At 42.8% G+C, this 27916-nt stretch overlaps 1 protein-coding gene across 1 annotated transcript in view; it reads right to left on the reverse strand.

The window, feature by feature from the left end:
• HMCN1 (hemicentin 1) overlaps positions 1–27916 on the reverse strand; it is a 166716-nt gene that overhangs the window by 86148 nt on the left and 52652 nt on the right. The window contains exons 11-26 of the mRNA XM_053985174.1: positions 23421–23696; positions 16478–16619; positions 15956–16083; positions 15162–15275; positions 14356–14514; positions 13505–13699; positions 12638–12736; positions 11083–11210; positions 9288–9432; positions 7966–8078; positions 6685–6844; positions 5758–5932; positions 3352–3479; positions 1814–2086; positions 828–923; positions 260–454 (exon numbers count right to left, since the gene is read on the reverse strand). Of these exons, the coding sequence (XP_053841149.1) occupies positions 260–454; positions 828–923; positions 1814–2086; positions 3352–3479; positions 5758–5932; positions 6685–6844; positions 7966–8078; positions 9288–9432; positions 11083–11210; positions 12638–12736; positions 13505–13699; positions 14356–14514; positions 15162–15275; positions 15956–16083; positions 16478–16619; positions 23421–23696 (2526 nt within the window). The remainder of the gene's footprint in view (positions 1–259; positions 455–827; positions 924–1813; positions 2087–3351; positions 3480–5757; positions 5933–6684; positions 6845–7965; positions 8079–9287; positions 9433–11082; positions 11211–12637; positions 12737–13504; positions 13700–14355; positions 14515–15161; positions 15276–15955; positions 16084–16477; positions 16620–23420; positions 23697–27916) is intronic.

Consider the following 27916-nt stretch of genomic DNA (forward strand, 5'->3'; position numbering starts at 1 on the left):
CTTCATTTGTTATTCACATTAAAATTGTCAAGTAAAACTGGAGTTTCTATCAATAAGATCCTTGAGCAAAACAAGGATGGTTTGTCCATAAAGTCACAGAGAACAGAAAAAACAGGGGAAAAGAAAAACTATAGAGAGTGTCAGAAAAATAGGAAGTACTCAGATTTTATAATTTAACAGCACAAGGGCAGATTTAGGCCATGCAATTTGGAAGAAGAAAACAGAAGATACTTTCCCAAGGGCTGTATGTATTATTTACCATGGACTTTCAGGCTGTATCTCCTCTGTGTGCTCCCAGCCTCGTTGGCTGCCACGCAGACATAGTCCCCACTGTCTGAGGGTGTGAGGGCAGCTATGACCAGCAGGGTCCCATCCTCCAGCACCGAGAGCCCCGGCTCAGCCCCGCTCAGCTCCCGCCCGTTCCGCAGCCATTTGATGGCAGGCTTGGGAATACCTGCAAGGAAAAGGGGGAACGGCCACAAATGCTTCACTCAGCTCAGAACAAGATTGATTCAAACAACTCCTGCTGCTTGCTGGAAGGACAACACACAGGGAGGCCAGGAGCTTCCAAGAGGAAGCCCCAGCTGTTACGGGATGATTTTAACATTAAAAATCTTCATCCTAAACTCTGTAAAATCCTTGTTGGCTAGCAATGACTTTCCACAGGACTTCCACACACAGAGGTTATTTAAATCACTATTAGTTTGAATTTTTTCATATAAAGCATATATGGAAAATACTGTGTGGATTGGACATTTTTACAGCAGTGTTGTAATCTGCAATGGTCAGCAGATCCTTGGTGATCTTTTTGTCACCCAGACACTCACCTTTTGCAGGGCATGGGAACGCAATCTGCTGGTTGGCCACTCTTTCTTGGAAAGGGCTGTTGAATGGAGGGTCCAGGTCCTCAATAGTGGGAGGCTCTGAGAGAAAATTAGACCCAAAAAACTGCTTGATTTCTGCTCCAAATATAAAAATACAGTTTGACAATACATAACACTCAGTCTCTCTCATTCACACAAGGTCACATTCCAATAACCCTCTTTACATTAACTGGAATGGGTACTGCACAAGTGGTTTCCATTTCAGTGGGAATATTTAGGAAGTAAGCAGTACAAAGAGGCTTTCAAACTTGACAGAAAATAGCTCTCTTTAAATCTTGCTAAATTTATTTTGAAGGCAATGTTTCTGCATAATCGGAAAAATATTATTTTAATTGCTTTTTCTCCACACATATATTAGTGCTACTGCCATCTCTGTTCACAATGTCTCATTTTAAACTCCTGTGCAGACTAAGACTATATGAAGCATAGTCTTTATAATTAAATAAAGTTACTGAGAGTTCTTTGTTGTCTGTAGGAAGCATTTTTCAGCATCTCTAATCCAAAGGGACCAGAATGTTGCCTTTAGACTTTTGCAAAGAAGAAACAATTCCTGCTTAGCTTAAGTCAGTCATGCTCCACTGACATCTGTCAGCCCTCAGGTGAGGACCTGCACTACGTATTTAAATTGGCACATTGACCACTTTTACCATTTCAACATCATTTCTTAATTTAAATTGAGAGATAGAGTGTGTGCACACTTCTTTTTTTTTTATTCCTGCAACCCCTCCAAAGACTAGTTGCTCATTCTAACTCTCCTCAATTACCATCAGAACATAACATCTAAACCAGATGTGGCTTTTGCATCACGTAACAGTGGGGGAGAGAAAGCCCTGCCCTGCAAGGCCCCAGCCCCACACCACTGGCAGGAGTCCCTGCCCTGCACTGGCCCCAGCCCGGGCCAGGGCAGGAGCGTGCCCCCAGACAAGTACCTTGCACTTGTACCGTGACCTCTGCCGTGTCACTGCCGGCACTGTTGGTGGCCACACAGGTGTAGATGCCAGCATCAGAGAGCTGGGCACTGCTGATGCCCAGAGCTCCATCTGGGCTCTGCAGGAACCTCCCCCCGTCTGCAGGCACAGCACTTGTGCCTTGGAACCAAGAGACCGACGGGGCAGGGACGCCCTGGGCACTGCAGGGAAGCTCCACTCGCTGCCCAGCCTGCACTTTCAGAACTCGAGGCCCACGCTGGATCCTTGGAGGAACTGAGGAAGACAATTTCAGTCCACAGAAATGTTAGAGAAACAAGGCACAGGATCATTCTTCAGGCTGGGAGAGCTGGGGGTGTTAAGCCTGGTGAAAAGAAGGTTTCAGGGAGACCATACAGCACCTTTCAGTGCCTAAGAGGGCTCCAGGAGAGCTGGAGAGGGACTTGGGACAAGGGGGATCTATTTTAAATTAAGAGAGGGGAGATTCAGACCAGGTATAAGAAAGAAATTTTTTATGGTGAGGGTGGTGAGGCCCTGGCACAGGGTGCCCAGAGAAGCTGTGGCTGCCCCTGGATCCCTGGAAGGGTCCAAGGCCAGGTTGGACAGGGCTTGGAGCACCCTGGGCTAGTGTGAGGTGTCCCTGCCCATGGCAGAGGTGGCACTGGATGACATTTAAAAGTCTCTTTCAACTCAAACCATTTTATGATCCTTTGAAATTCTTTTCCATTTTTATCATTTTAGAAAATGTTCCTTTTTTACTGAAATCAAATGCCCTCAGGTGACTACAAGAGCAGCCCTACATGTTCTCTGCACAGAATAGGATGGGAGATACCCTAGTGCTGAATTTATTTGAACAAGCCACACCGCACAGCTCCCATGAGCACTGCCATATTCCAAGCACACTGGAAGAGCTGTGGGTACTCCTTCTTCATAACACAAAACAATTTAAAAACATTTATGATAGAGTTAATCACATTTTCCTTTTGGAATTTTAATTTCCTTTCCTTAATCCCTGATCCTTGTACATTTCCAAACACAAGTTCAAACAAGGGAGACAAAATATGACTGGAAGTGATTTTGCTGGTCCTACAGAATAATATAAATCCACCATAATTATTTTGCCACAATATTTTTTTTCCTAAGGATTGTTGGCAATAAAAAGGCTTTAAAAAATGCCTGAAACAATAACAAGTGACATTTTTCCAGACTTGACATTGAGTGAGTGTTTAAGAAACAGTGGTTGGGCCCCAGTGTGGGGAGAGCAGGAGAGAGACAAAGGAGTGATATGAGATAAAGGTGAGGGACACAGGTCCTGGCTGGAGCCACTGGACACCTTATACACATATCTATGTATTTGTGGGTGTTTATACAATATTTGCTTTCCACAAAATCAGTAACTCGCATATGAAGACAATACAACCTCAAAGAACAACAGCTGAGAGGATTTAATGTCAATTAGGAAAAAACTCTGGAAACCTCTTAAAGATGCTCAGTTCCATGTGGAAACTTGCAGATGATGAACCCCTGGAGTTCCAACTCACCATGTACACTGAGCTTCACTGACTGAGTCACGTTCCCAGCAATGTTTGTGGCAACACAGAGGTACATTCCACTGTCTGAGACTTGGGTCTCGCTGATCTTCATTGACCCTGAGGGGAGGAAAGTGTGTCTAGAAAAAGAAGAAGCAGAAAAACTGTATAAATATGTATGGAAAGGTGAATGACCTTTCCTTGCACACTGCTAATGTTTGCTATGAGCTAAAACAACACCACTCTGACCATATTACACAACTATGACTTAGGTTTACTCATTTATTTCCTGTTTATGGACCCCTATATTCAGAATACACAGTATCTAATATTTTAAGAATACACAATAGCAAATATCTAAAATTTAAGATCCAAATTACAACATTTGGTTCTAGCTATTTATAGGACTTATTAAAATGTGATAGAGGTAGAGAAATTGAGCTCTTCACCCTCTTGTTAAAATTTTTTGCTCAGCTCAGGTCAGCAGGGTCAGAAAGTTAAAACTTTTATTACTGCTTCATCCTGGCAAAAAAAAGTGATGTTACATTGATTCAAGGTGGAAGACAGGATTTTGATTCAAAACTGCCAATTCTGGTGTTTATAGGAATTGCCATTAGTCCCCAGTAAATAATTAACCACACAGCATTAAGTTCTCCCACTGTTCTGGTCACAGATCTGTAACAATAGAAACTACTTTGGCCAGCTAAGCCAAAATCATCTGTAGGAGTCAAAGATAATAGAGACAGGGAAAATAAGTGAGGAGGAAAGAAAAATTGACAGCTAAGGATCAACAAGAAAAAATTTAAGCCTGGCACTCAGGGTAACATCCAGAATTGGTGGTAATTAGTGGGATCATGTGTCTTCCTTTCTGTGGCACTAATTAGGACAATGTTATCATAAGGACATAAATGGCGAATTTGGGGATTGCAATGGCTGGAGAGATGAATGAAAGGAAAGTGAAATGTATCTTCTCCAGCGTAAAACCTGTCTGATACTACAATTCCTCCTCCGCTGCCTCTATCTTTCCGAACTTTTTGGCACTTTTTTTATAAGCCCAAAAGATAAATTTCTGAGGCAACTTCTCCTCCTTGATTTTGTCCAGTAATTACATTTGCTTTCTGATAAAAGTTCCTTCATAGCTGATTTCCCTCACCCTTTGTTTACTGTTCACATTTTTAACAAGGTCTTTGGGTGGTCTCAAACAGTTCTGTTTGGACTGATCTGTAACTTTGCTGACATCTGTAAACAATTTTATGGAATGGGCTGAGCTGGACTTCTGTTCCTCTGGACAACTTGGATTTCACCACAACAGCCATGAGCAAGTACCCTAATTTATCAGTGTCTCCTGAGGTAAAACGAGGACAAGTAAGAGACGAAGAATGCAGATTTGTTAGCGCATGCACCATGCTCACAGGACACAGCAGAAAATCCCTCATGGATTACTGACAACAAGCCAAATCCCTGCACACGAGCCTCCTTCAGCAGACATGGTGGCAAAAGATCTGCTGAGGCTGTCACAGGCTCTCTTGAATGCCTCCAAGGTGCAGGTTTGGCCACAAGGGAAAGAAAACCTTCAGCACAACTCCTTAGCTCAGACACTGGCTGATTCCATCCATGGGATCAGTGGGAGACAGCAGCAAGCAGAGTGCCAGCCTTGCCATTCCCTGTTTTATGGACACAGCTGGTGCCTGGCCCTTCTGAGGGACCCTGAGGAGCAGAAAGCAGCACCACAGCTGGTGACACCACCTGGCACTCCAACGGGGAGCATCCAGGGAATAGTTACGGGCTCATCTCCCCTCTTGCTCTGTGCCACATTAAATGATAAGGGAGAGAGCTCCAACACTGTCCAACACAGTCCCCAGCTTTTCATTCTCTAAGGCTGTCAGCTCAACATTTCACAAGTATTTAATTCTGCTTTCACATATTCAGAAGTCTCTGGTGAGTTTTTGGATCCAAAACACAGCACACAGTGTGCCCTTGTCAGCACACCCATATGTTTATCATCATCACCTGTATCCTACTGGCAGCCCAGGCTTCATGTAAATCACAGACAGTGCTCCCCTGAGCATAAATGTGAAGTACATAAGAAAAGAAACAGTTTTTAAACAATTCTAATTAGGCACAGATGACGTAGGTCTCTGGGCACCACCACAGTACAAATACCCAGGATCTCTTTCCTCCTCACCTCATGAGACTGGATATAAGCACGTGCTGGAATGGGAGCAGTGCAACCATGCACAGGCTTAGCAGGCTTGGGAAAGAGTTTCAAGACCCAGTACAACAGGTCAGGTAGGACAAAGGAACACAGTAACACCTTCTGAGCAATCCTGTGGCAGTCAGAAATCACACACCCTTCCAAAATCCTGACAGTTTAAAGGCAATTTCAGTTTTATTTAGTTTTTCATCAAACATTGTTACCTTGGAGAGAATGGAGATATGAGCTGCATTTCTTTGGCCCAGGTAATTATGGGGGGTGGCAAGCTCCTCACTTCACATGGAAGTGTGACATCTTCCCCTGCAATTACTGAGACCTCTATGGGTTTATCATGTGCATTTCCTTGCTGGTCCCCAGGCCTGGACACTCTAGGTTTCACTATAACATGGAACACATTAAGAAGCTGCAATGAATATACATATTTGTACAAATGTAACACCATAAAACACCTCTTTTTTAATCAGGTATAAAACATCACAATCCTGTTTTAATGACCTGTCTGCAATAGAGGTAAATCACCGCCGTGCTGATGTACAGTGCCTGTAGCTCAGACACAGGCTGATGCCCACATGGAACACCACAAATACCAGAAAGCCTGGACTATCCATTCAAAAAGATGGACACAACAAATGGCTGTAATTCCTGTGTGTGCTGAGCTCTGTATTGCATAGGTAGTTAGCAACCACTCCCTGAACTGTTACACAACAGCCCCAGTAACTCCAAGCCATAAAAGCCTTGCAAAGCACACCTACACCTGAACCAAATTTTAATAACATTGGACTGATGATGACAGGAAGGCTTGGGACTGGTGGGATTAAGGGATCTTTATTCCTCTCTCAGCAGGAAATCCTACTCCCATACAGATGTTTCCTATGCACTTCCATAGAGCTGAAATTATGCTCAGCCCAAGGTCCATGACCTCGAGGTAAGAGGGATAAGGAGGCTTTAAGAGAAATATAATGGCTGAGGGACAGGCCTTTTGGGATCAGTCATGTATAAAACTGCCTGGTTTGGGGATCCCAAAGCACTAACTAGAGAAGAGTTCCCATCCATGTGCTCTGGGTGTGTCCATCTCCCAATGCACTGGATGGGTGACAGGGATATTGCAGCTGAGCTGAGGTGACACCCACCATAGACAGTCAGCTGCACCTTCCTGGTGGCATAGCCAGCAGCATTGGTGGCAGTGCACACGTATTCCCCACTCTCTTCCCCCCCTGGGGACACCACATACAGGCTTCCATCCGACCCTGCTGAGAACCTCACGTTGCTGGGAAGGATTACCTCTCCTTTCTGTGGAAAGAAAAATAATTAAAGTCCACAGTGCCTGGATTTTCCAAAATAAAGCAAATTACAATTATTTAACTCAATAAAAGCTGCTTTTATTTTTTAAAGGCTGAGATGGACAAAATCTTTATATTAGGTAAGAAACTTGGCCCTAAAATTCCATTTACACAAACTAATTAACTACAATTAACTTTTCACAGTCCTTGAGTATCACTTTCTAAGCACAAGGATTCTTATGCAGAAACCTTGCTAAATTTTACAGACTCAAAGTCTTAAAATTTAAAAAAATAATAGTCAAAAATAATAATCAAGATTTCAACTGAGTTCATTTTGACATTGATTTCTGATGTCAAAATGAATCTTGTATACATTACACAAACTTGTTCTTAGTCAGCTGCCTCCTCCTTGTCTGTAGTTGAATAAGTGATAAAATAAAGAAAAATAAATCCTCCCATATTCTCTTCCCTACCAAACTAACAGTTAACCAAGTTCTATTCCTTCTTTGAAACACAGCTGTTCCCAAGGTCCCTATCAGTTACATCTGCACAACTTCTGAGACCCAAAAGTGCCTTCACACCACATCATGTGAGCTGTAACATACCCCAAATAACTGGTACTACCAAAAATTATCCTGTTCAAGGAGGAAAGAAACCCTAAAACTGGCTTTAAGACAAATTCCCTCAAAGGCTGAGGTCTTCCTCAGTGCACATCTTGTCAAGGCCATGACTGAAAAGTCATGGGTTAACCCCACAATGCCATTATTACATACACTTTCCTCAGAGAAAAAAGTCAGAGCTCCACAAGAAAAATGAACTCTCAGTCTGTGGCAGGCTGCCTAAACTCAAATTATCAACTCACAACAGGAACAGGAACCATTTCTAAAGTGTAAAACCCATAAAGATACAGCGATAACCTAAGCCCTGCCAAAGAATAGAACATTGAGCTGTGGCAGGACCACGGCCAAAAGTTCTGCTCTAAGAAACAAAAGCAGCTCTGAACAAACAGAGATTTCCAGGTTCCTCATAAATGCAGTTTTGGGCCGTGTTCTTTGAATATAGTTTTTATGACAACTAAATTATGTGTTCAGCCCATTTTTCAGCCTGAACAGCTCAAATGTGAGGAGTTACCTTGGACCAGACAATGGATGGCTTGGGAACTCCACTTGCTTTGCAGGGCAGTGTCACTGGGATTCCTTCGATGGTGCTGAATATCTGCTGTCCGTGCTGAATGACAGGCACGACTACAAACACATGCAAATATTAAAGACATGCAGTGCAAATTTCAACATGGGACAACTATTATGATAAAATCCTTATATTCAATTACTACTTCTGACAGGCAAGCAGGGTTTGGGACCTTTCGGCCTCTTCTCCAAGCCTAACATGGACAAGGAGCCACTTTCCAGCCTTTCAGGACAGAATAAACCCCCGTTCACTCCAGAGCCTGCCAGCCACAGGCTCATCGCTGCATTATGTACACCCAGTTTTAAACTAACTGCAGGTATTTCACTGACTGAAATTATTTCAGAAAGGCTTTGCCACATTATCCTCTGATAACATTTTAGGCTTTGCTTCTCAAAATCAGTAACAGGAAGACAACAAAAAACTGAATTCCTCACTCAGTTGAACTGCCTTTGAATTAACAGAAAAACAAGGTAAGATTTAAGGGTACAATAACCAAACCTAGATACTTCTAAACACACAAGAAGATATTCCTTTTTGTTCTCAAGTTCTGAAACATACAAAAAATTAGTGCTGACATGGAAGATCTTATGAGTACTTGCCTGCACTAAAAATTTATAGTAATTTTTAATATAAAAGGAGGTCTCAGCATCTTCAGTGCAGCTTAAAATAAATCTCCCATGATTAATTTAACACGTGAGAACATCGAACATGTGAGAAACATGAAGTGATTGTGGCCTCACAGAGTTAACACAAATATGCTTAGCTGACATACAGATGGATTACCAAAATGCTAACACTTTGTCTTGCTGTCAGTGCAGTTTTTAGCATGTTTTATTTAAAGAGAAAAAATAAGGGGGAGGAGAATGGGGATGACACCAAAAACAACAAACAAATTATGACTTCTACCAAACTCATAATTCATTTTCTTTCATTCTAATTCTCCTATGAGCTGCGCTTCCTTACCCCAGTTCTGAAACATTCAGACAGCACTTCTCATGGTTTTCCAGCAAACTCCCACTTGCACCTGTTTGTTAATTAAACCAGATGAAGATTGCACAGCCCAGCCTTTGAATGAGGATCTTTTCTGAACACAAAATAGTTTTATTTGATTTTACTTGAAAAACAGCCTTGATCACTCAGCTCCTGCGCAGTGGACCCGACCTCCCCCGTGTTACTTTACAAAGCAGCATCACGAGAGAAGAGGAAACGTGGGAAGCTGTAGGTGCAGCGAAGCAGTGAAAGCTGCTGTGGTGCCTGTTGCTCACCAAAGACGTGGACAGTGGTGGTGCTGTTGCTGGTGCCTGCCACGCTGCTGGCCATGCAGGTGTAATCCCCCCCGTCCTGCAGCCGAACCCGCTCCAGGTGCAGGCTCCCGTCGCTGCGCACGCTCACGTAGGGATTGGGAACCAGCTGCCAAAGGAGAGACGGAACCTTTCACTGGGAAAATACTCCCTGACAAGGTGCACTTGGGGATGCAGTGTGGCTCTGCTTGGCTATGTCACATTGTTAAAAATTATGTGTTCCTGCAGAATTTTACTAGAGCTTTTCCTACTTTCTGTTTTTCATACAAAGCTGATTTTACTTAAGAGTTTCAGTAGCACCTCATATTTGCTGCTGGAGTGAGAGTAAGAACTGCAAGAGACACTCTGCTCTGCCACAGCATATCCTGTGCTGCCACTCCTGCTTTTAATGAAGCAAACCCAAATTTAGCTCAATTACTTCACTGTATTTTTATTGGTTATTCCAGTAAATGATAAGTGCAATGACTTGTTCTTCTTCCACAAGCAGACTATTTTCCTTTACAGTTATCAAAACCTTCTAACTTCCATATCCATCGAATAGATTGGCTTTGAAGCAAACCATTGTGAAAGAGAATTGTAACTTTCACCAAGGAGTAACCCTTGAAGAGTTATATATCCTACAGCAACATCAAACACCCTGAGCTTGGCAGCACAGCCCTCTCTCATAAAGAGTTGTTAGAAAGCAAATCTGTTCCAGTCACACTCAGAAGCAGCTGAATTCTTCTCTAAATATAACTTACTCTAACACTTTCCTTGGAGCACAGCATTTCCCAGCAGTTTACAATGACAGGAAACCAGCACTACTAGAGAGAGGAATTAGCAACTCAACAAGGAGGATCCTGCCAGTATTTCTCACAGAGCTTTACAGCCTGTGCTCCTTGCACAGCCTAAGGAAAAGCCAGTGAATTCCCAGAGCCACCTAAACTGAGCAGGAAACCTGAACAGGGGTCAGGTAGGACCAGGTTCAGCTTTGTGACAACACATTAGGCATTTTGCTAGAATATTTTCATTCCCGTTGTGCAGAAAGGGTTTTAGGGAGAAATTAGGAACAAAGATAAAAACCAGCTTCACAGGGTAGTCAGAAATTTTAGTATTAAAGAACTGAAGTTTCACTCACACAACCAGCCCAGGTGTGATGTCTACAGCACCTTCCTAGAATCTCCGAGTGGTTTGGGTGGGAAGGGACCATAAAGGTCACCTGGCTGTGGCTGTAGGAGGTATAAACTGGCAATGGTATGTTCCCAAGGGGGAAAGAAAACACTCGTTCATGCTCTGAGTAGAGCACCACAAGGAAAGGAGAATATGGAACAGGGATACTGGTATTTAATTCAGCCCATCAGCAACAGGAAAAGGGAAGATGTTAAAACGTCCTAAATCTACAGAAATTTTCTGGTACTTTTATTTAAAAAAAACACCACTTTTGTCATTCTAGTAGGCATATTCCACTAGCATTCCCATATTCAGAGTCCAAGGCTGAACTTCATGAGCTACAAAAATGCACAAAACTCCTCTGAAAGCAAGCAAAATAGATGATAAAAGGATAACTCACAAATACTTTGATTCCAAGTTCTTTTCTAGACCTCCACATCCCCCACTGCCATCTCCTATTCCCTCATCTGTACATCAGGGTCAGAAATTTCCTGGCATGGGCAGTGATCACATTAAATTTGTAAATTAAACCAAGCTGTTATCATGCCTTGAGATGTCAGTTGTAGCTTTCCTCTGCCAATAAATCTCACAGGAAACAAAGTAGTCTTACCACCACATTGTTTTTAATCCACCTCCTGTCTGGAATGGGGTTCCCAGCAAGCAAAACACAAGGCAAAGTGAGCTGCTGGCCCTCAATGACATTGGCTGTGGCCGGGCTTGCTCCAATCAGAGGAGGGACTTGAACAAAAAAGGAAGAACGAGAACAAATTACTAGGAACTTTTATATATTCCTGTAAAGTATTACATTAAATTAGTATTAAATTGAAGACATGAAAAAAAGAGAAACAAATGTAGGGGTGGGAGTAGCACAGGAGAGATGGGAAGCTGGGGAAATACACCAACAGTGATCCTTAGTCTAAGGAATGAGAGCAAATGGAAGATGCTGTTCAGCTGAAACTGGATCCAATCAAGAGTTTCCCTGTGAACTCACGTTCCCCTGGCACCAAGTTGATTTATCATTTTTTGTTACTTGGGCAAAATACCAAAGAACAGAAGTAGTGGGTTTGGGAGAGGACAAAAAGAAAGTTGTAATTTCCATTGGGCATAAAATTGTGAAGGATCAGAAGAGAGGTCACAGCCCAGCAGAAAATCTGCACATACTGTGAAAAGCCAACAGCAAACACAACTGGGCACATGGCTGAGAAATTAAATTAAGTACAGGACATTAAATAATAGTTTTAAACAGGTAAAAACATGTCTATCAAACCCTACCAGTATTAGTGGCTCTTACAATAAGTTTGAAGTTAACAAATGGTTTCTTTGATGGCAGAGAGACTCCGTTCTTATCCTCATGCAAATGTACACATTCCATTGCATTATTTTTTCCTTTTATTGCCAGATGTCAAACTGAGATAACAACCAAGCCTCTAACAGCATGGATATTTGAAAGAGAGTAGGGTTAGATGGGCTATTGGGAAGGAATTGTTCCCTGTGAGGGTGGGCAGGCCCTGGCACAGGGTGCCCAGAGAAGCTGTGGCTGCCTCTGGATCCCTGGCAGTGTCCAAGGCCAGGCTGGACAGGGCTTGGAGCACCCTGGGCTAGTGTGAGGTGTCCCTGCCCACAGCAGAGGGTGGCACTGGATGGGCTGTAAGGTCCCTCCCAACCCAAACCATTGTGGGATTCTGTGGTCAAGGCCAGACATTTATTGCTTTCTTGGATCACCAAGATTCCTTCCCATCTATCTCAACACCGACATAACCACATTCATTGCTGTCTTTATATTTTAGTTTTTTTAAAAAGATTAATTAAATGGCAGGAATCCCATCATTAGTATTCATCATTACTGTGATTTTTCATTCCTCAATAAATTTAATTAGGAATTAAAAAAAAAAAAAAATCACAGGAAAAATAATTTCTTTAAGGTCCAAGCTAAAAGTGCAGGTGGAATTAATTCCAGTTAGTGTAGCCAGTAAAAAAAAAAGTTCTAGCAAGCAAAATCCACTGTAATCAATTACAATGTTCTGTGTAAATGTTTTCTAATTCAGTTTGCATGGATGACACATAAATACACCACACAGATAGGTCAGCATGTATGGACATAACCCTCAGGCATCCTCTGTGCTGCCCAAGCACCAACAGCTCCCACTGCCATGCACTGCCCTTACCCAGTCCTGTCACTGTGACCGTGGCTGGCCGGGACTGAATCCTTCCAAACTGGTTCTCAGCTTCACACACATAAGTCCCTTCATCACTGACCCACAGATCTGCAGGGGGAGCAAAGAGCTGACTGCAGCATCTGTAATGATACTGCCCCTCCCTCCACACACGCACACCATGTCCTTGTCTCTCCCACCTTCAAACACTCCCTTTGAAACAGAGCATTCCTTTCCATCAGTCACCAAGCACAGAAGCAATGAAAATATAGAAAGGAATAAAAGCTAATTAAGAAAACAGAATAATATTGCTTAGCATAAGAGTGACTGAAATGCTGCAAAATAATCAAAATCACAAAGACACTTGCAAAGTTTTTGATTATTACCCAAATTAGGACAGATCTAAAACACTGAGTTTGGAACCAATTTGCTACCAAAAAAAAAAAACAACAACAAAACAAAACAAGAAAAAAAAAAAAAAAAAAAAAAAAACAAAAAAAAAAAACCAAAAAACCCAGAAGATCACAAAACAAAACAAAAAAAAAACAACTGCACCAAAACAAAAGAAAACCCACCAAAAATGAAAATTCGTGGCTCCTCAGGATCAGAGACCATAGCCCATGTGTATTTCAACAAAGATTAATAATAATTTGCATGAAGAAGAGTGAAACCAATGACCAAACACACCCGAATTCACAAGCTCATAGCAAAAATGAACTGCATGTCAACACCAATGACATCACTATCCAAACACAATCTGTGATAAAAATCCAGTCTTTTTACATAGTCAATTTAATAGAGTCATAAAGTGACTTAAATTCCTTGCATATGTCTTAGTTCCTGATGGAATTCTGTTCTTTTAAAGTTGAGTCTACCTACTCTGGATGGCCAGTGCGCCTGTCCTGAGCTGGCTGCTGGAGCTGAGCGCGAAGGGCCGGGAGAAGAGGGGAGCCCCATCCAGCCTCCTCCACGTGACCCTGGGCTCAGGGTAGCCCTGCACGTAGCACGGCAGTGTCACGTTGGAGCCCAGATCCGCGGATTCGTCACCCGGCTCCTGCGTGAAAACGGGCGGAGCTGGGGAGAGAGCACACACAGAAAGTGAGCATTGTAACACACCAATCCCATTCTCTAACACCACTGATGATCTCAATTTATGTCCCACTGTGCATAGGTTTTTTTTCTAACATTCCCAACTCTAGAAACACTTTAAGTATCAGCGCCGCTAAATTCCTTGTCTTCTGCAAGCAGTGCCATGCGTTCAGAAAGCAGATGTGCCTGACAGGAATATTTAACAGGATGCAATGTGTCAGGCCACAGGCAGATGGAAAGAATCAGGAAAGGAGGAGAGGAAGGGCTAAATTACAATAACCTCACATAGTAACTCAAGTTTCTGTAATTAGTTCTCTATTTGAGAATTTTGTTAGGTTGCGGTTTGAACAGCTTCCTCCGCCTGTGCCTCTCTTCCTCCCTATAACTTTTATACTTTGCAAAAGAAGTAAGGCTAGTCTGGAAACAGATGGGCTTTAAGGTCCCTTCCAACCCAAACCATTCAGTGACTCCAAGCTGGAGTCCAAACAGGACAAGGAAACTGCTTAACCAACACCACCAAAAGGTGTTCCCAGCACACACATAGATCTGCTAGAAAGATTCGGGGAGCCAAGGCACCACTCCCTGACCAGTACAGAAACTCAGCCATCTGAGTGTGCCCCATGCAGGTTTTAACTACTTACAGCCAACATCCAGAGTTATCTTGCCAGCAGCTCTCCCTGCCTCGTTGGTGGCCACGCACGTGTAGTCACCAGCATCCAGGTCTTGTGTTTCCTGGATCTTCAGAAGACCCCGGTGAATATCAATAACAAGAAATGCTGATGCCCTCAACTCTAAGTCACCTAAGTCCAGACAGAAAAAGGCAGTATAACTATTTATATCAAATATATACCTATATTTATCAAAATTATCCCAACAAAACAGTGTCCAAGTTTGAGTTAGCTCACAACATAGCTGTATGAACTCAGCAGATGAGAACTCTGACTCCCACTCAACCAAGAGAAGTTCATTACTACATTGAATACATCCTTTTTTATTTATTGGTTCTACAAGGCAAACACAAACCCAAGTATCTCTGGGCAGAGATTAGCATTAGGACAGTATGTCAGGCTGTATTTCTCCTTTCCTAATTAGAGGCTACATGAAAACAGAACAATAAAGGCTACAGAAACATGTTTTGTGATTTTTGTACCATAAAGCTAAACATTTTCTGAAAGAATGAACCTTATGTAAAAGCAGGCAGGAGGCTCAGCTTTGTTTTACTCTCATTATTACCTACACTACAGTGTGTTAATTCACTATATTTAAATAGAAGCAAGAATTTATGCCCTGGAGGTCAATGCCATTTCTTCTAGATTTAGAGAAATTCACAGGTCTGTCACTGGTTGAATACAACATATTGCTCTTGAGAGAAATGAAGCCACTCCCCGATCATTGTTCAGAATATTGCTACTAAATAAACGACTCAATAACCAAGCAATGAGCACACCTTTAAACCATTTCACTTGAGGGGGTGGGATTCCAGTTGTTTTACACTCCATAACAGTCGTGTCTCCAAGACCAACCAGAATTTCACTCTGAACTACGGTCAATGTTGGGCCCTCTAAAAAGTAACAAGACAGAAAAAAATGAGCTCTTCACCCAAATTACAGGTAATTTTTAAAATATAAACCATGAAAGACTCTCATTTGCTCTTGTTATATGGAAGAATGTTTGCATTAGAAGTCAAACAGACCTAAAAGTGGAAGATAAACACTGGGAAACAAGGAAAAAGTAAAGTCTGGTCCAGAGCACCTGAATCATATGCAGAATGTACATGAAATAAAAGGACAAAATCAGAAAAGTTTCACCATGCAGAAAGTACAAACACAAAATCATTCTCCTCCTCCAGCCAGGTGTTGGTCATAAAACAGTTTAATACTCTGCTATCAATATCTTGACACAGCATTTTGATACAGAAACACAATTTCTGCTCTAAAGGACTCACTCAGGTTTCCCAGTCTAACCCATAGTAAGACCCTATTTTAGAGGGTTTTTTTAACCTAAAAAGGTTTCTTAATCTAAAAAGCTTTCTTTTTAGTCCAAATACTATCTAACAATACTACTGAGGTTTGAACAGAAAACAAAAGGGACATTTGTGAGCTGTTCAACATATCTTCTGAGGTTTTTGAAATTTCTACCAGTATATTCTGCAGGGTTCTACTCATTTTAACAGCTCCTCCTCCTCCCTGATGATGAATTAGCTTATTTTTAAAATTTTAATATAACATTTTTCTCACTTACCGATGTATGTGAGGGTGGATGTCTGTTTCTCTGTCCCAGCTGAGTTACTTGCCAAACAACCATAAATTCCTGCATCTCTGGGAATTGCCTTTCTTATGATTAAGGTGCCTTCTGGGGTCATTCTGTACCTGGGAATACACAAGGGACCAAGCAAAATGATTAGAAAGAACAATGGTTATATCCACATTCCAAGCAGCCACAGCAGCATGAGCAGATGGTTCATAAATAGGTGCTTCTGGGTTTTTTTCCCTCATTATAGACATTATTAGTATTATTATATCTAGCACTACATTTTGTGAAAAGTACATAAATTAATCTTGTAAAAAAAACTGGAGAAGAGAACTAAAGTGCTTCTCGGTTAGAGATGAGGTAATTGCAATTAAAGAGTTATTGACATAAAGACTGAGGTACTATTTCCAAAACTCACAGACTCCTGTTGAAGTAGTAGAATATTTTGGCACTATTCAAGCCTTCTTTCTCACATATGATATTAAAATAAATGGAGACAACTTCAAGTCCCACCTGCTGGAGCCAATGATAAACATATCGTTGAGTGTCCACACAACCGTTGGCTTTGGGTAACCCGTGGCAGAACACCTGATGGACACTTCAGAACCTTCTGTAAAAGTCTGGTTCTTGGGTGAAATTATAAGCCTTGGAGGTTCTACCAAAAGAAATTAAAAACAGCAATTAAAAATGTCTTGTTAGAAAGCACAGGTTATAAGAACTTCATTCCCATTTTCAAATAGGTCCATGGTGAGAAAGCAACCAAATGAAGGTCAGAGCCCACTTGTTTTCACTGGCACAGTCATAGAGTCTCAGACTAAACCACCTTTATAAGGGGAATTAGGTCAGAATTCAGGTATTGGGCTTCCTGAGGTGGGGTTAAAAAAGCAGCAACAGAGTCTATTTTGACAAACACCAGACAATGAGCAACATGGAAGGTGTTCCTGCCCATGACAGGGGTCAGAACAAACTGAGCTTTAAGGTTCCCTTCCAACACACACCATTCTTTGATTCTAAGAAATTTATTCAGACTACTGGACTCTAAAGCCCACAAACCTTCAGGTGGGTCAATTGTCAGAATGTAACCTGAGGGATAAGAATGAAAGTCACAAATATATGTGCAGACACACAAGTGGAGGAGAAGTGAATCTGCAGTGTTAACAATTGTAAAGGTTGTTATGGATTTCAGGGGTGTTTTCACTAGAAAAGCAATTGGTGAACTCAATAGAATCCATTCATTTTTAATCCAGAGAGGTTGTGGACTCCCCATCCCTGGAAGTGTCCAAGGCCAGCTTAGACAGGGCTTAGAGCAACCTGGGGAAGTGGAAAGTCTCCCTGCCCATGGCAGAGGGTGGCACTGAATGAGCTTTAAGGTGTTTCCAACACAAACCATCCTGTGATTCCGTAATCCTTAGACAGGTTTCCTCAGAAAAAAATTACCACCAAAGCAGTTCATTTGGGCAACAGACACTTTCTGTGGTATGTGTGACTTTGTCTTACAGTGGCAAGAAGAAGATCCACACCCATGGTTAAAGATAGTTGACACATGAAACTGACTGCTATGAAATAAGTAGTACCAATCTTCATCTTGGGAGCTTTGTCTTTTGCTCACCACTCTGTATTTATGAATTCCTGGACAAACCACAGGACAAAAGCCTAAGTCCAACTCCCCTGTTCATGAGAGCCCAAGAGGCTGAACACATGGAACACAGAGGTACCTCACATCTAGGGCTGCTCTGCACAGCCCTTCTTTCTCAGCTCCAGCAGGAACTACCCCATCCCCCTGGCCCAGGTGACACTTGACACATTTCAGTGGCTGCTAAGGAACAGTGTGTTTAAGAGCCAGCACATGGCACAAGTGGGCAGGAAGGGGCCAGAAATGGCTCCAAGCTACAGAACTTGTGATTCAAGTGATTCATGATGTGCACAGCTGGCTCAGCTATTTTTACTTGGTTTGAAATCCAGACAAGAGATGCTGGGGGTATTCTGCATGCTCTGCTCATGGGAAGGTCTCCTCTCCTGCTGGGATTAGGAAACTGGCTCTGATGACAATTACACATCATGCTTTGGCAACACACTACTGTCCATGCCAGTATTTTCACATGGTATTAACAGATAAGCAGAAGATGAAAGAAATTTTAACTTATATTTGTAATAAAATTATTAGAAAAAAAGTCAATATACACAGCTGTAATAATCAAGATATTGACCAAAATCAGTGAGGCCCCATTTGCCACCAATTAACCCTCTTGTTTTTTTGCCCAAATGCCAGGGACCAGGCAGGCACACAGAGGGGCTTTCTTGTTGTCCATTTAATTTCCTTTGCTTTGTTCTCCGTATCTCAGAGGTGAAGATTTATAGATGAAAGGAGAAGCACAAGCTCCTTACAGTGTCCATCTCATTCAGGGCTGCACAATGAAACCTTTTAAACAACACAGATCATGTGTAAGGCTTCTCAAGAGACCCCACCTGGAGAGCTGCCTCCAGCTCTGGGCCTCCAGCATCAGAAGGCCATGGAGCTAATGGAACAAATCCAGAGAAGGCCATGGAGATGCTGCCAGGGCTGGAGCTCCTCTGCTCTGAAGCCAGCCTGGGAGAGCTGGGGGTGTTCACGTGGAGAAGACAAGCCTCCCGGGAGACCTCGGGTCCCTTCCAGTGCCTGAAGAGGCTCCAAGAGAGCCAGAGAGGGACTTGAGACAAGGGATGGAGGGACAGGAAAAAGGGGAATGGCTTCCTACTGACAGAGGGCAGGGTCAGATGGGATACAGGAAGGAATTGTTCCCTGTGAGGGTGGTGAGGCCCTGGCACAAGGTGCCCAGAGAAGTTGTGGCTGCCCCTGGATCCCTGGAAGTGTCCAAGGCCAGGCTGGATGGGGCTTGCAGCAACCTGGGCTAGTGGAAGTTGTCCCTGCCCAAGGAATGAGATGGGCTTTATGGTACATTCTAGGATTCTATGAATTAATATTCAATTATTCACAAGCCAAATTAAAGATGTGCAGAAGAATATAAACAGAAAAGTTGCGAAAAAGGTTCCTGTTTGGACAGCAAGCTGAGACCAGAGTTGTATAGCATGAAGACAGATCAAAATATCAAGAGCGATAAACAAAAAGAAGCCTTCAGAATCAATCAGCCAGACACATTCATCTGTTTTTTCTGGCATCAACTAAGGGAACCTAATTAAAAAAAGATCACACATGATCTTGCCTTATTCAGCTACCAAATTCCCAGTTATCCACTTCCCAATCCCTTCGCAGTCCCACCAAGGTGCAGGGTGTGCTGTCCTGTAGCACCCCTTATCCTGGTAGTCTGCAGAGGGGCACCACATGTTGCTAGCAAAGAAACAGAATCACAGAATGGTTTGGGTTGGAAGGGACCTTGAAGATTATTTACTCTATCCCCTGCCATGTGCAGGGACACCTTCCACTAGACCAGATAGATCCAAACCCCAGATAGCTCCAAAGAACAGCCTAGAGAGAAGAACAGAAGGCCCTAAACTGCTTTTCATTCTTCAGCACAGAAACCTTGCATTTAATGAACTTCAAATTTGAAATAGCAACTGAAGCAGAAATACTTCAGTTTTATTCCCTTCCCCATTTTCACAGTGTTTAAAGTTCTCAGAGCAGCATAACCAGTTCCTCTCTGCCCATTATCACAGTGCATATCCACAGATCTAAGTGAACAATATTCACACCATCAATTAGAGAGAGATCTGAAAGACCAGGATGTTTATTTCTGTATTGTATCTTTTCAGAAAAAGAGCAGAAAAAATTCAGAGTTATGCCAAGAAGGTAATTCTCCTTTTATCCATCTGAGCAGTCTCTTCCCTGGAATTCTTCCAGATATGAGCACATTCATGCTGAAAGCCCCACTGTGTTCATCCAGATCTAGCTTCTGCTCCTCTATTTGAGTATCAGTGTTGCTTTGTTGAGCCAAGTCACACATGCTGTCTCCTGGGCTATTCTTTTATTTTTAGCTGTATTCAAGTTCTGGGCACTGGGAAGTGCCCCCAGCAGTCCCCCAGGTGAATGCCCCCCAGGCAGCACAGGGACCCACTCTCCCCCACTGCACACCTAAGGCAGCTGTTCAGAGAGCAACTCCTGTTACCCCTGGGCTTGGCCAAACAGCATTTGCACACCTCTTACTACAGCAATGACAATTCTTCCACGCCCAAAGGCAAACAGACATTTGATTTCTCATGTGGGCAGGTGGAACACATAATAAATCTGCTTATTTCCTGTAGGTGTGGCTGGACACTGCATTGTTTAACAGTGCTCCCTGCAAGCAGGTGCTGAAAGTGCCTTTCAGCTTGTGAGGGTGATACCACACAGGCACTTGAACATTTTAAATAATAAGGTGAAGGAAACCCACCATGGTGTGGACAGAACAGTAACTACTGTATGTATGATTTTATTCCATCTATACATTCAGATAGAAAGATGCACCTGAGCAGAATGCTGATTTGCCTGCTTGTTAACCCAATGCTGGAATTCATCATATGCCCAGATTACTAACTGAAAACATCTCTGCTAATACCAAACACAAGCCAAAGTCTCTCCCCATTACACAGCTGTGCTGTAGAGGGAAAAGAAATTTGCAATAATCCAGATAATCCCTTCCTTGTCTGCTCTTACATCAGAACACATGAAAAACCAAGAGTACCATAAAATCACGTTTAGCATCACCCAAATTTCTGGGGATTAATGGTGTAGTTGAAATTCTTCAAGGGGAAGAAAACAAAAAGCCACCACAAATCAATCTCTTCACCATGCACACTGTTTCTATTTTAAAAAAGCACTCAAATTCCTACATTCCCCCCCAAAATCAGTATTACTGAGATATGTTAATGAAAAACACCACAAACAAAACATCAATCTTCCACCATATGCTATATTAATTGAGCCTAAAAAATATGCAAATAGCAAATTCATATTTCACCTAGAAGGCTGTTACAAAACCAGAAAGAAAAGGTTTAAATGTTCATGGAATTCCAGTCATCAGTGAGAAACATATTGAAAAATACATAGGATTACCAATGTTTCACATTCCTGGCCAATCTCTAGCCTCACACAGCTGCAACATAGTCCTCTAGGCACCTGAAAAAGTAAGGAATCCCCTCATAAATTCATTTGTGTTTCCATACAAGACCAATCTGATGGGAGGACTTGAGCAACTCACACTACATAGCCACTCTTGCACAACTCCAAATTTGAGCACATACTGTTTAGTCCTAGCACTCAATGGGCATCAAGACTCCTTAGGAGTTATCAAACTATATTCCAGGACCTTCCAGATTGCTCTGGGCAGTACCCCAGCCCACAGAGAGGCCCAAGTTTCACAGAGGGCTGTGCCCTACCTGTGTCCTGGTCGTGGGGAGCAGTGAGGATGGGGACAGTGTGTTCTCCTGAGCACAGAGCACACAACTGGGACACAAAGTCAGCCCCACGAAGGCTCCATTAACCCTAACACTTTCAAAACAAGGGTTTACTACAACACCCTTCAGCAGGAAAAGCAGATGCTGGGTAATTTTTAGAGCCACCAGCATTTGTTCTCTGCCTTAACTCACCCCCAGAGAGAAAATGGGGATGAAAGCAGTGTTTATTCTCTTATGATCTGAAATTCAGCGAGCTACATGGAGCTGGTCCAACAATAATAAAGGGCTTCAGGATGAATTTAATTTGACATTCTGAGTAACTTACACAAAACATGGACCCATCTCCATCAATTAACAAGACCTCAAATTTCCCTCTTTGGCATGTTAATAATGACAAGCCCATAAAGCTGTAGCTCTTGCATATGGCCACCCTTTACTCTTTACTGCCAAATAAAAACTGTTTTTTGAAAACCATTCCAGGTCCTAACAAGCACTGCAAGCTGTACATAACAATCACACACTGAGTAGCCCCAGAAATCTGATGGAAATCATTTTTTCCAGACAAATTAAAATGATCACAAGTAACAGTACTTGCAAACTCTTCAGATACCATTCAGCTTCTGCATGTAGCCATTAGGAAAGCTGGCAGTTGATTACTTTTTCCAAACAAAAGAGGCAGGCACTACTGCAGAAAGCTGAATTCAGCTTCAACTTAGTGTTTCCTATGTATTTATTCTGTTCTAAGCATCCTTTACAAAAAAAAAAAAAAAAAAAGAAAACTGAACTCAGACTCTCAGCTAAGGCTGTCCGAGCTGCCCAAGAGGGTTCTCTCAAACATGTTTGAAAGCTGTTAGCAGTACCAGCCAAAATGTAATTCCCAACCATTTGATACAATCATTCCACATATATAAGGGATTTGAAACTTAATATTCTGTTGTGGCAGCAGTAAAACTCTGTTAGAGTTAGTAGGAAAAAAACACCAGAGCAATTTGGTTGGTGTATTAAAGCTGCCAGCTGAGCTACAGACATTAGGGAGGAAAACCTAAATCCCAGGAAGAGATGAACGAGGGAGAGAGGCACTTCTCTTGATACCTTTGACATGCTTGAATGAGTGTTTTGATGGAAAAATTCTGTACAATTCAAAACTAGGTTTTCCAAATGCATGGGGGTTGAGGTTTTTTCATTACTTTTTTCCTTCCAGCTTTGTTAAAAATTTTGCTTAGAGAAATCAAAGTTAGTTAGAAATTAAATTATAACTCTGCTGTAGCAATCTAAGGGTAATTCAAACAGACATTGAAAAACCACACTTCATTCTGCTGTATTTTGTACTAGGCCCTACACAAGTGGTTCCACACCTACTCATTCTACCTTGGTAACAAATATAGGAAAAACAACATCCCTTTAATAACTTTTACAACTCCACTTTTGACCTCTGTTTTGGAGCACCTCAGGTCAAGCTATTCCATTCATAATTCTAAATTTTCTATTAACTAACAGATTACTAGAATTAGATCAAAAAAGTTAATTAATGATGGTACCCCCCTCTGCACAGAACATGGCCCAGCAGCATCACAAGCAGAAATCTGTTGGAATCACCTACAAGTGACAATAATTTTCTTTCTCAATGATTTTGAGTTCTGTCTCTCGTCACACATAGACAGGCACCAAAGAGCCAAGGCTGGAACCTCCACACAATCAAGGCAAATAGAAAAAAAACATCCTGCAGTACTTCAAAAGTTTAAAAATATTTGCTCCAATACCAATTATTGCATTTATACTTTTTTTTTTTACTTTTAAATTTGTTCCTGGTATACAGCAAAAGCCCAGACCTAGATTTGTTTGGTCTTGCTCATGCTGCTTTTTTTAGTTTTGACTGATTTTTCACGAAACACGATGGTTTGGGTTGGAAGGGATATTAAAGCCCCTCTCGTTCCACCCCCTGCCATGGGCTGGGACACGTTCCACCATCCCGGGTCGCTCTGAGCTCCGTTCAGCCTTGGACACTTCCAGGGATGGGCCTGTCCAAGGCTGTGGGCAGCCTGTTCCAACAGGAGCCCTGCCGAGCGAGCCGCGGGTATCCCGTCCTTACCTTGCACGGTGAGGAAGACAGAAGCCGTGGCGGATCCGCCCTCGTTGGCAGCCGTGCAGCTGTAGCTGCCCGCGTCCGACAGCCGGGCCGGCCTCACCTCCAGGGACAGGTTGGCCAGGACGCGGAGCCGCAGCGGGTCCTGCAGGCGCGCGTCGCGCCCGAGCCGCTGCCAGGTGAGGTTGTAGCGCCCCGCGCTCAGCACCAGGCAGCTCAGCACCGCCCCGGCCCCGGGCACCACCGTCACGTTGGCGGGCACCTGCAGCATGGGCGGGGGCTCTGCGGGAACGGAGAACAGCGGCGTGAGACACATGTCGGCGACCTCTCAGCATTTGTGCATTCCTGATAAGCAACTCTAGGCACATTACAGAACAAAGAGAGTTGCAATATTTAAATATTTAATTATTCATCTAATAGGTTAAGGGTGAAAGAATATATTTAATTGCATTATTTAATAATTCAGGTTTAATATTTGGTTTCATCTCCCATTCTGAAGCCACAAACAGAACCAAGGGCAGCAGCCTCATTCTCTGATGCTGAGCTACCTGCCAGGAGCTCACATCACAAGGGCACACCTGGTCTAGATCCAAACTATCACATCCCGTAGGATGAAAAATCACATCCTATGTGAGGAGAGGCAGCTCTGTGTTTTTTGAGCACAGCCAACAAGGGATCAGTGTGACAGCAACAGGAGGGAGGGAGGGAGGGAGACAGGACCACCATAGGCCTCTGAGTCTGATCTCTGCCCCAGATGTGACCCCACCTGGTGGCATCTGAGCTATGCAGTTGATTTTTACAGGTTGTATATGGAAAAAAATGTTAGTAGGAAATTCTTCCAGCAGCAACAATGGAACCAAGTTAACACCATTAGTGTTAGCACCGTTAGTGAGCTCTTTTCATGATGGATTCTATACAAAAATGTGGAAGGAGAAAGCATCCATACTCTTATTTGATTAAGGACCTCATGAAATAGGGTAAGAAAAGGGGAGGTAATAAACACAGTATACAGACAGCCCTGACAGACAGACAGCAGACACAATGCCAACAGCCACTCCTCCTCCTCCTGACTGAAGGGCACCAGAAGTCACCAGCATCACTGCTCAGAGGGGCCAGCCCAGGCTGTGCAGCTGGTAAGGACACAAACCCAAGGTCCCTACTATGGTGGGGGTGAGGGGCAGCTGCCAAACTCATGAAGGAATATGCAGGGAAGTGAATCAGAGAGGAGAAAAGGCAGGAATAGGCAGGAAGGGGCATAAAAGGGGCCTGTCCCCTGAAAAGCACCATCAGTCTGTCTGCCCCAGCCCTGGCCTGGCCAGCACAGCTTGTCCTCTCTCACTAGTAAATCAATTCTTTAAGCCTCCCAGGGTAACCTCAGTCCCTGACCCTTCTCTGTATCCCTGCAAATATTAAGTGCCAGTTACTGGGGGACCAGTATGAGTAGACTGGATGCCAGCTGCTGGAGTCAGACCAGGGGTTTAGGAACCCCATGTCAGTGGCACCAGCTCCTGGGGGGCCTGGAGTTCCAGCCCCAGCTCTTGGAGCCCACAGTGATCTTGGGCAGTGCTGTGCTGCTGCACACCAGCTGTCCCTGGGTACATGGGATGAGCTCTGGCAGCTAGGCAGGAGGAATTCCTGCAGCTATGTACAGCATTCTTCAACTCTCACTTCCAATCAAATCTCTGGGAATTTCATTATCTTTTCCTGTACATATTTTATGTTGCAACTCCCAGTATTTGTTATCTCCTTTCTACCCAACCCATCTGTACAGTTCTATCATGCTCCCAGAAGAAAGCAGATACAGTAATATTCTACTGAAATTCAACTTTGAAACCACAGATGGTTAAAATAGCAGCAGTCACTCTGCTTGTCCTTGAGATATTACTGATCAAGGAGGCAGCATTTCAAGAAAGAAAATTAATTATTTATTACTTTATGCATTCCCATCAAAAATATCACATATATTCCATTTGATTTTCCCCAGACTGCTTCTTGAACAAAGAAAACTCTGCAATAAATAATACTTTGAGAGGGATGCTTGTACAGAAATGAGACAGCTGTAAGAGCAAGACCAAATCTTTATCAGTACACACTGAAACACAACTATCTAAAAAAAAGCAAGGATAACAGGGAATAAAAAAAAATCTGTATTTATTAAGGGTTAAAGTTACTCCTAAGCCCAGAACCAGCCATAAATCCTCCTCCTCGAGGTCTCCTGGGGGGCCTCAGATGAGGTTCACAAGCTCAGTGCTGGATCCCTGCACAGCACTGTGTGCTGGGTATGCAGCTCTGCCTCCCTACAAACACAGTCCTGACAGCAATCGCCCCCACTGCCAAATCCATAGACTTCAACCCATGCAGAGGAGAGTCAGGGAAAGCTACACTTGCTTACTGAATGGAATTTCTCCCCTGGACTTGTAGGTTTGTGGTGTTTGGGAGAAACAATAAGTCATCTACTGCTTTCCACAGGTTTATTGTCAAATATGTTACCTAAACTCGGGAAAGAGAGGTGAGGCCAGTACAGGACTGGAATCCCCATCTTTTGGCTGCCAGTCTAGTGGGACAACACAAGTTTTGGACTAGCCCAGCCACTGCCCACAGCAGTGCTCACACTCAGCCATCCCCCAGCACTTCACTGGCCCTTCAGTTAGGGTGCTGCACAAGCTAACGAGCCGTTTGACATTTTAAAGATTTAATAGGGGTAAAAGTCAAACTCAAGTGCTCGCTTTCTATGAAATGAGAAAACGTTGGCACAGCTCCAATACCTTTCACACAACAGCTGCCAGAAGGGATTATCTGTGCTATACTGTCTGTCAGCTGGGTAAACCAAGAACACTTGAAAAGATTGTTTACTTTGCTTCAAGAAGAAATTTCAAGTAATTTTCTTGCAAATATTTGTACACAAGGATTTCAAAGCATCTCCTTCCCATTAATCCTCTGCAGGGCTCTGAACAGAACAAATTGGCATGTTTACACAGTGACTCAATTCCAGGCCATCTCTTGTGCTTTGTAAATGAGGGGATGTGGGATTTTCCCCCTTATTATTCTTGGCTTTCAAGTGCTACCAACATCAAAAGAAAAAGGTCAGGATTCTCCTTCACGTTTCTCTTTGATGAGGAGAATGGTTGCAACTTCCAGACTGAGAATCTTTATGCCCACAATTGCTTGCCCTCCAAGCCATGGTCTGAAACAAGCATCAGGGAATATCCTTTCTGCTTGAAGGATTTTTGTGGCTAAAATATAAACTAGTGCTCTGGAACCAGGACTTGGGTTAGGACAGATGTTACTGCTCCCTTCTACTCAGTACTTTGTGTGAATAAAAGGGTTCCTCTCCTCAAATTCATCCCTTGGTCCAAGAGGACTCTTTCTCTACAAACTTTGCCTTGCATAAAATCAATGCTATCACACCAGTTTCTAAGAACTTGCTCATAGTACAATGAAAGGAACATCTTTGCCCAGAAGAGGGAAGGTGAAGGGTTATGGAGCCACTCTCTTCAGCTACTGAGAGGGCTGTTTTAGGGAATACACAATTAGAATGTTCTCAGGGCACAGGAGTGGGGAAAGAAAGATGAGTCTTTGTTCGTAACATGCAGCAGGGGAAATTCTGACCAGACATACAAAATATTTTCCTAGTGGGGGTAGTTAAGCACTGAAGCCTGCCCATGAACTTGTGAAATCTCCACCCTTGGGGACATTCAAAGACTGATTGGACAAGTCCCTGAAAAACATAATCAAGCTTGGAAGCTAATTCTCTTTGAGCTGTGAAATGGACTAGGTGACTTCCCAAGGTGCCTCCAGCCTGAATTGGTTTGTGATTCTGTGACTCATAATCCACCTGGAGTAACTACTGCAAGAGATAAGAGGCAAGGCAACTTTAATTTCAAGCCATCAAATGAAACCCTAAGTTGAAAATGTTGTTCTGAGTTTTCCCATTCCTCACTGTCACAGATTAACAACCCCAGTGTTTTTCCAGCTCACCAGCAACAGCTTTCACTTGCTCCAAGACTCATATCTGATCAACACCAACACAAGGCTGTACAGAATAGATTTTTGCTACAAACCATAAATTAATTTTCCCTCCCACTGCATTGCAACTGTGAAAAATTAAGTGACAAAATTTGCTATAGTATGGGCAGGGGTCTCATCCATCCACCCACAGACAGAAATAAGCCTACTGTTTATTCAAAATTATCTTTGTGATTAGCCCTATTTTTACCTCATTCATTTTACTTCCTCATTTTTATTACCTTGAAGAAATTCAAGGTAATAGACGAGATTTCCAACAATTTACTGAATTTTGTATTGTAAAAAAGCAGAAATTTGAACATAACTTTCTTACTTCCTTGTCTATCAGATAACATATATATACAATCAAGACAACATATAATTGCTACAAAGTGAAATAAAAATTAGAACAGTTGAAATCTGAGATTTAGGTTTTGGATTCTACAGGTCAGATCTATTCTGCAAGTCCAACTGATAGCGGGAACTAAAACCAAACC

This window comes from Vidua macroura, chromosome 9 (assembly GCF_024509145.1).
Source record: "Vidua macroura isolate BioBank_ID:100142 chromosome 9, ASM2450914v1, whole genome shotgun sequence".
NCBI lineage: Eukaryota > Metazoa > Chordata > Aves > Passeriformes > Viduidae > Vidua > Vidua macroura.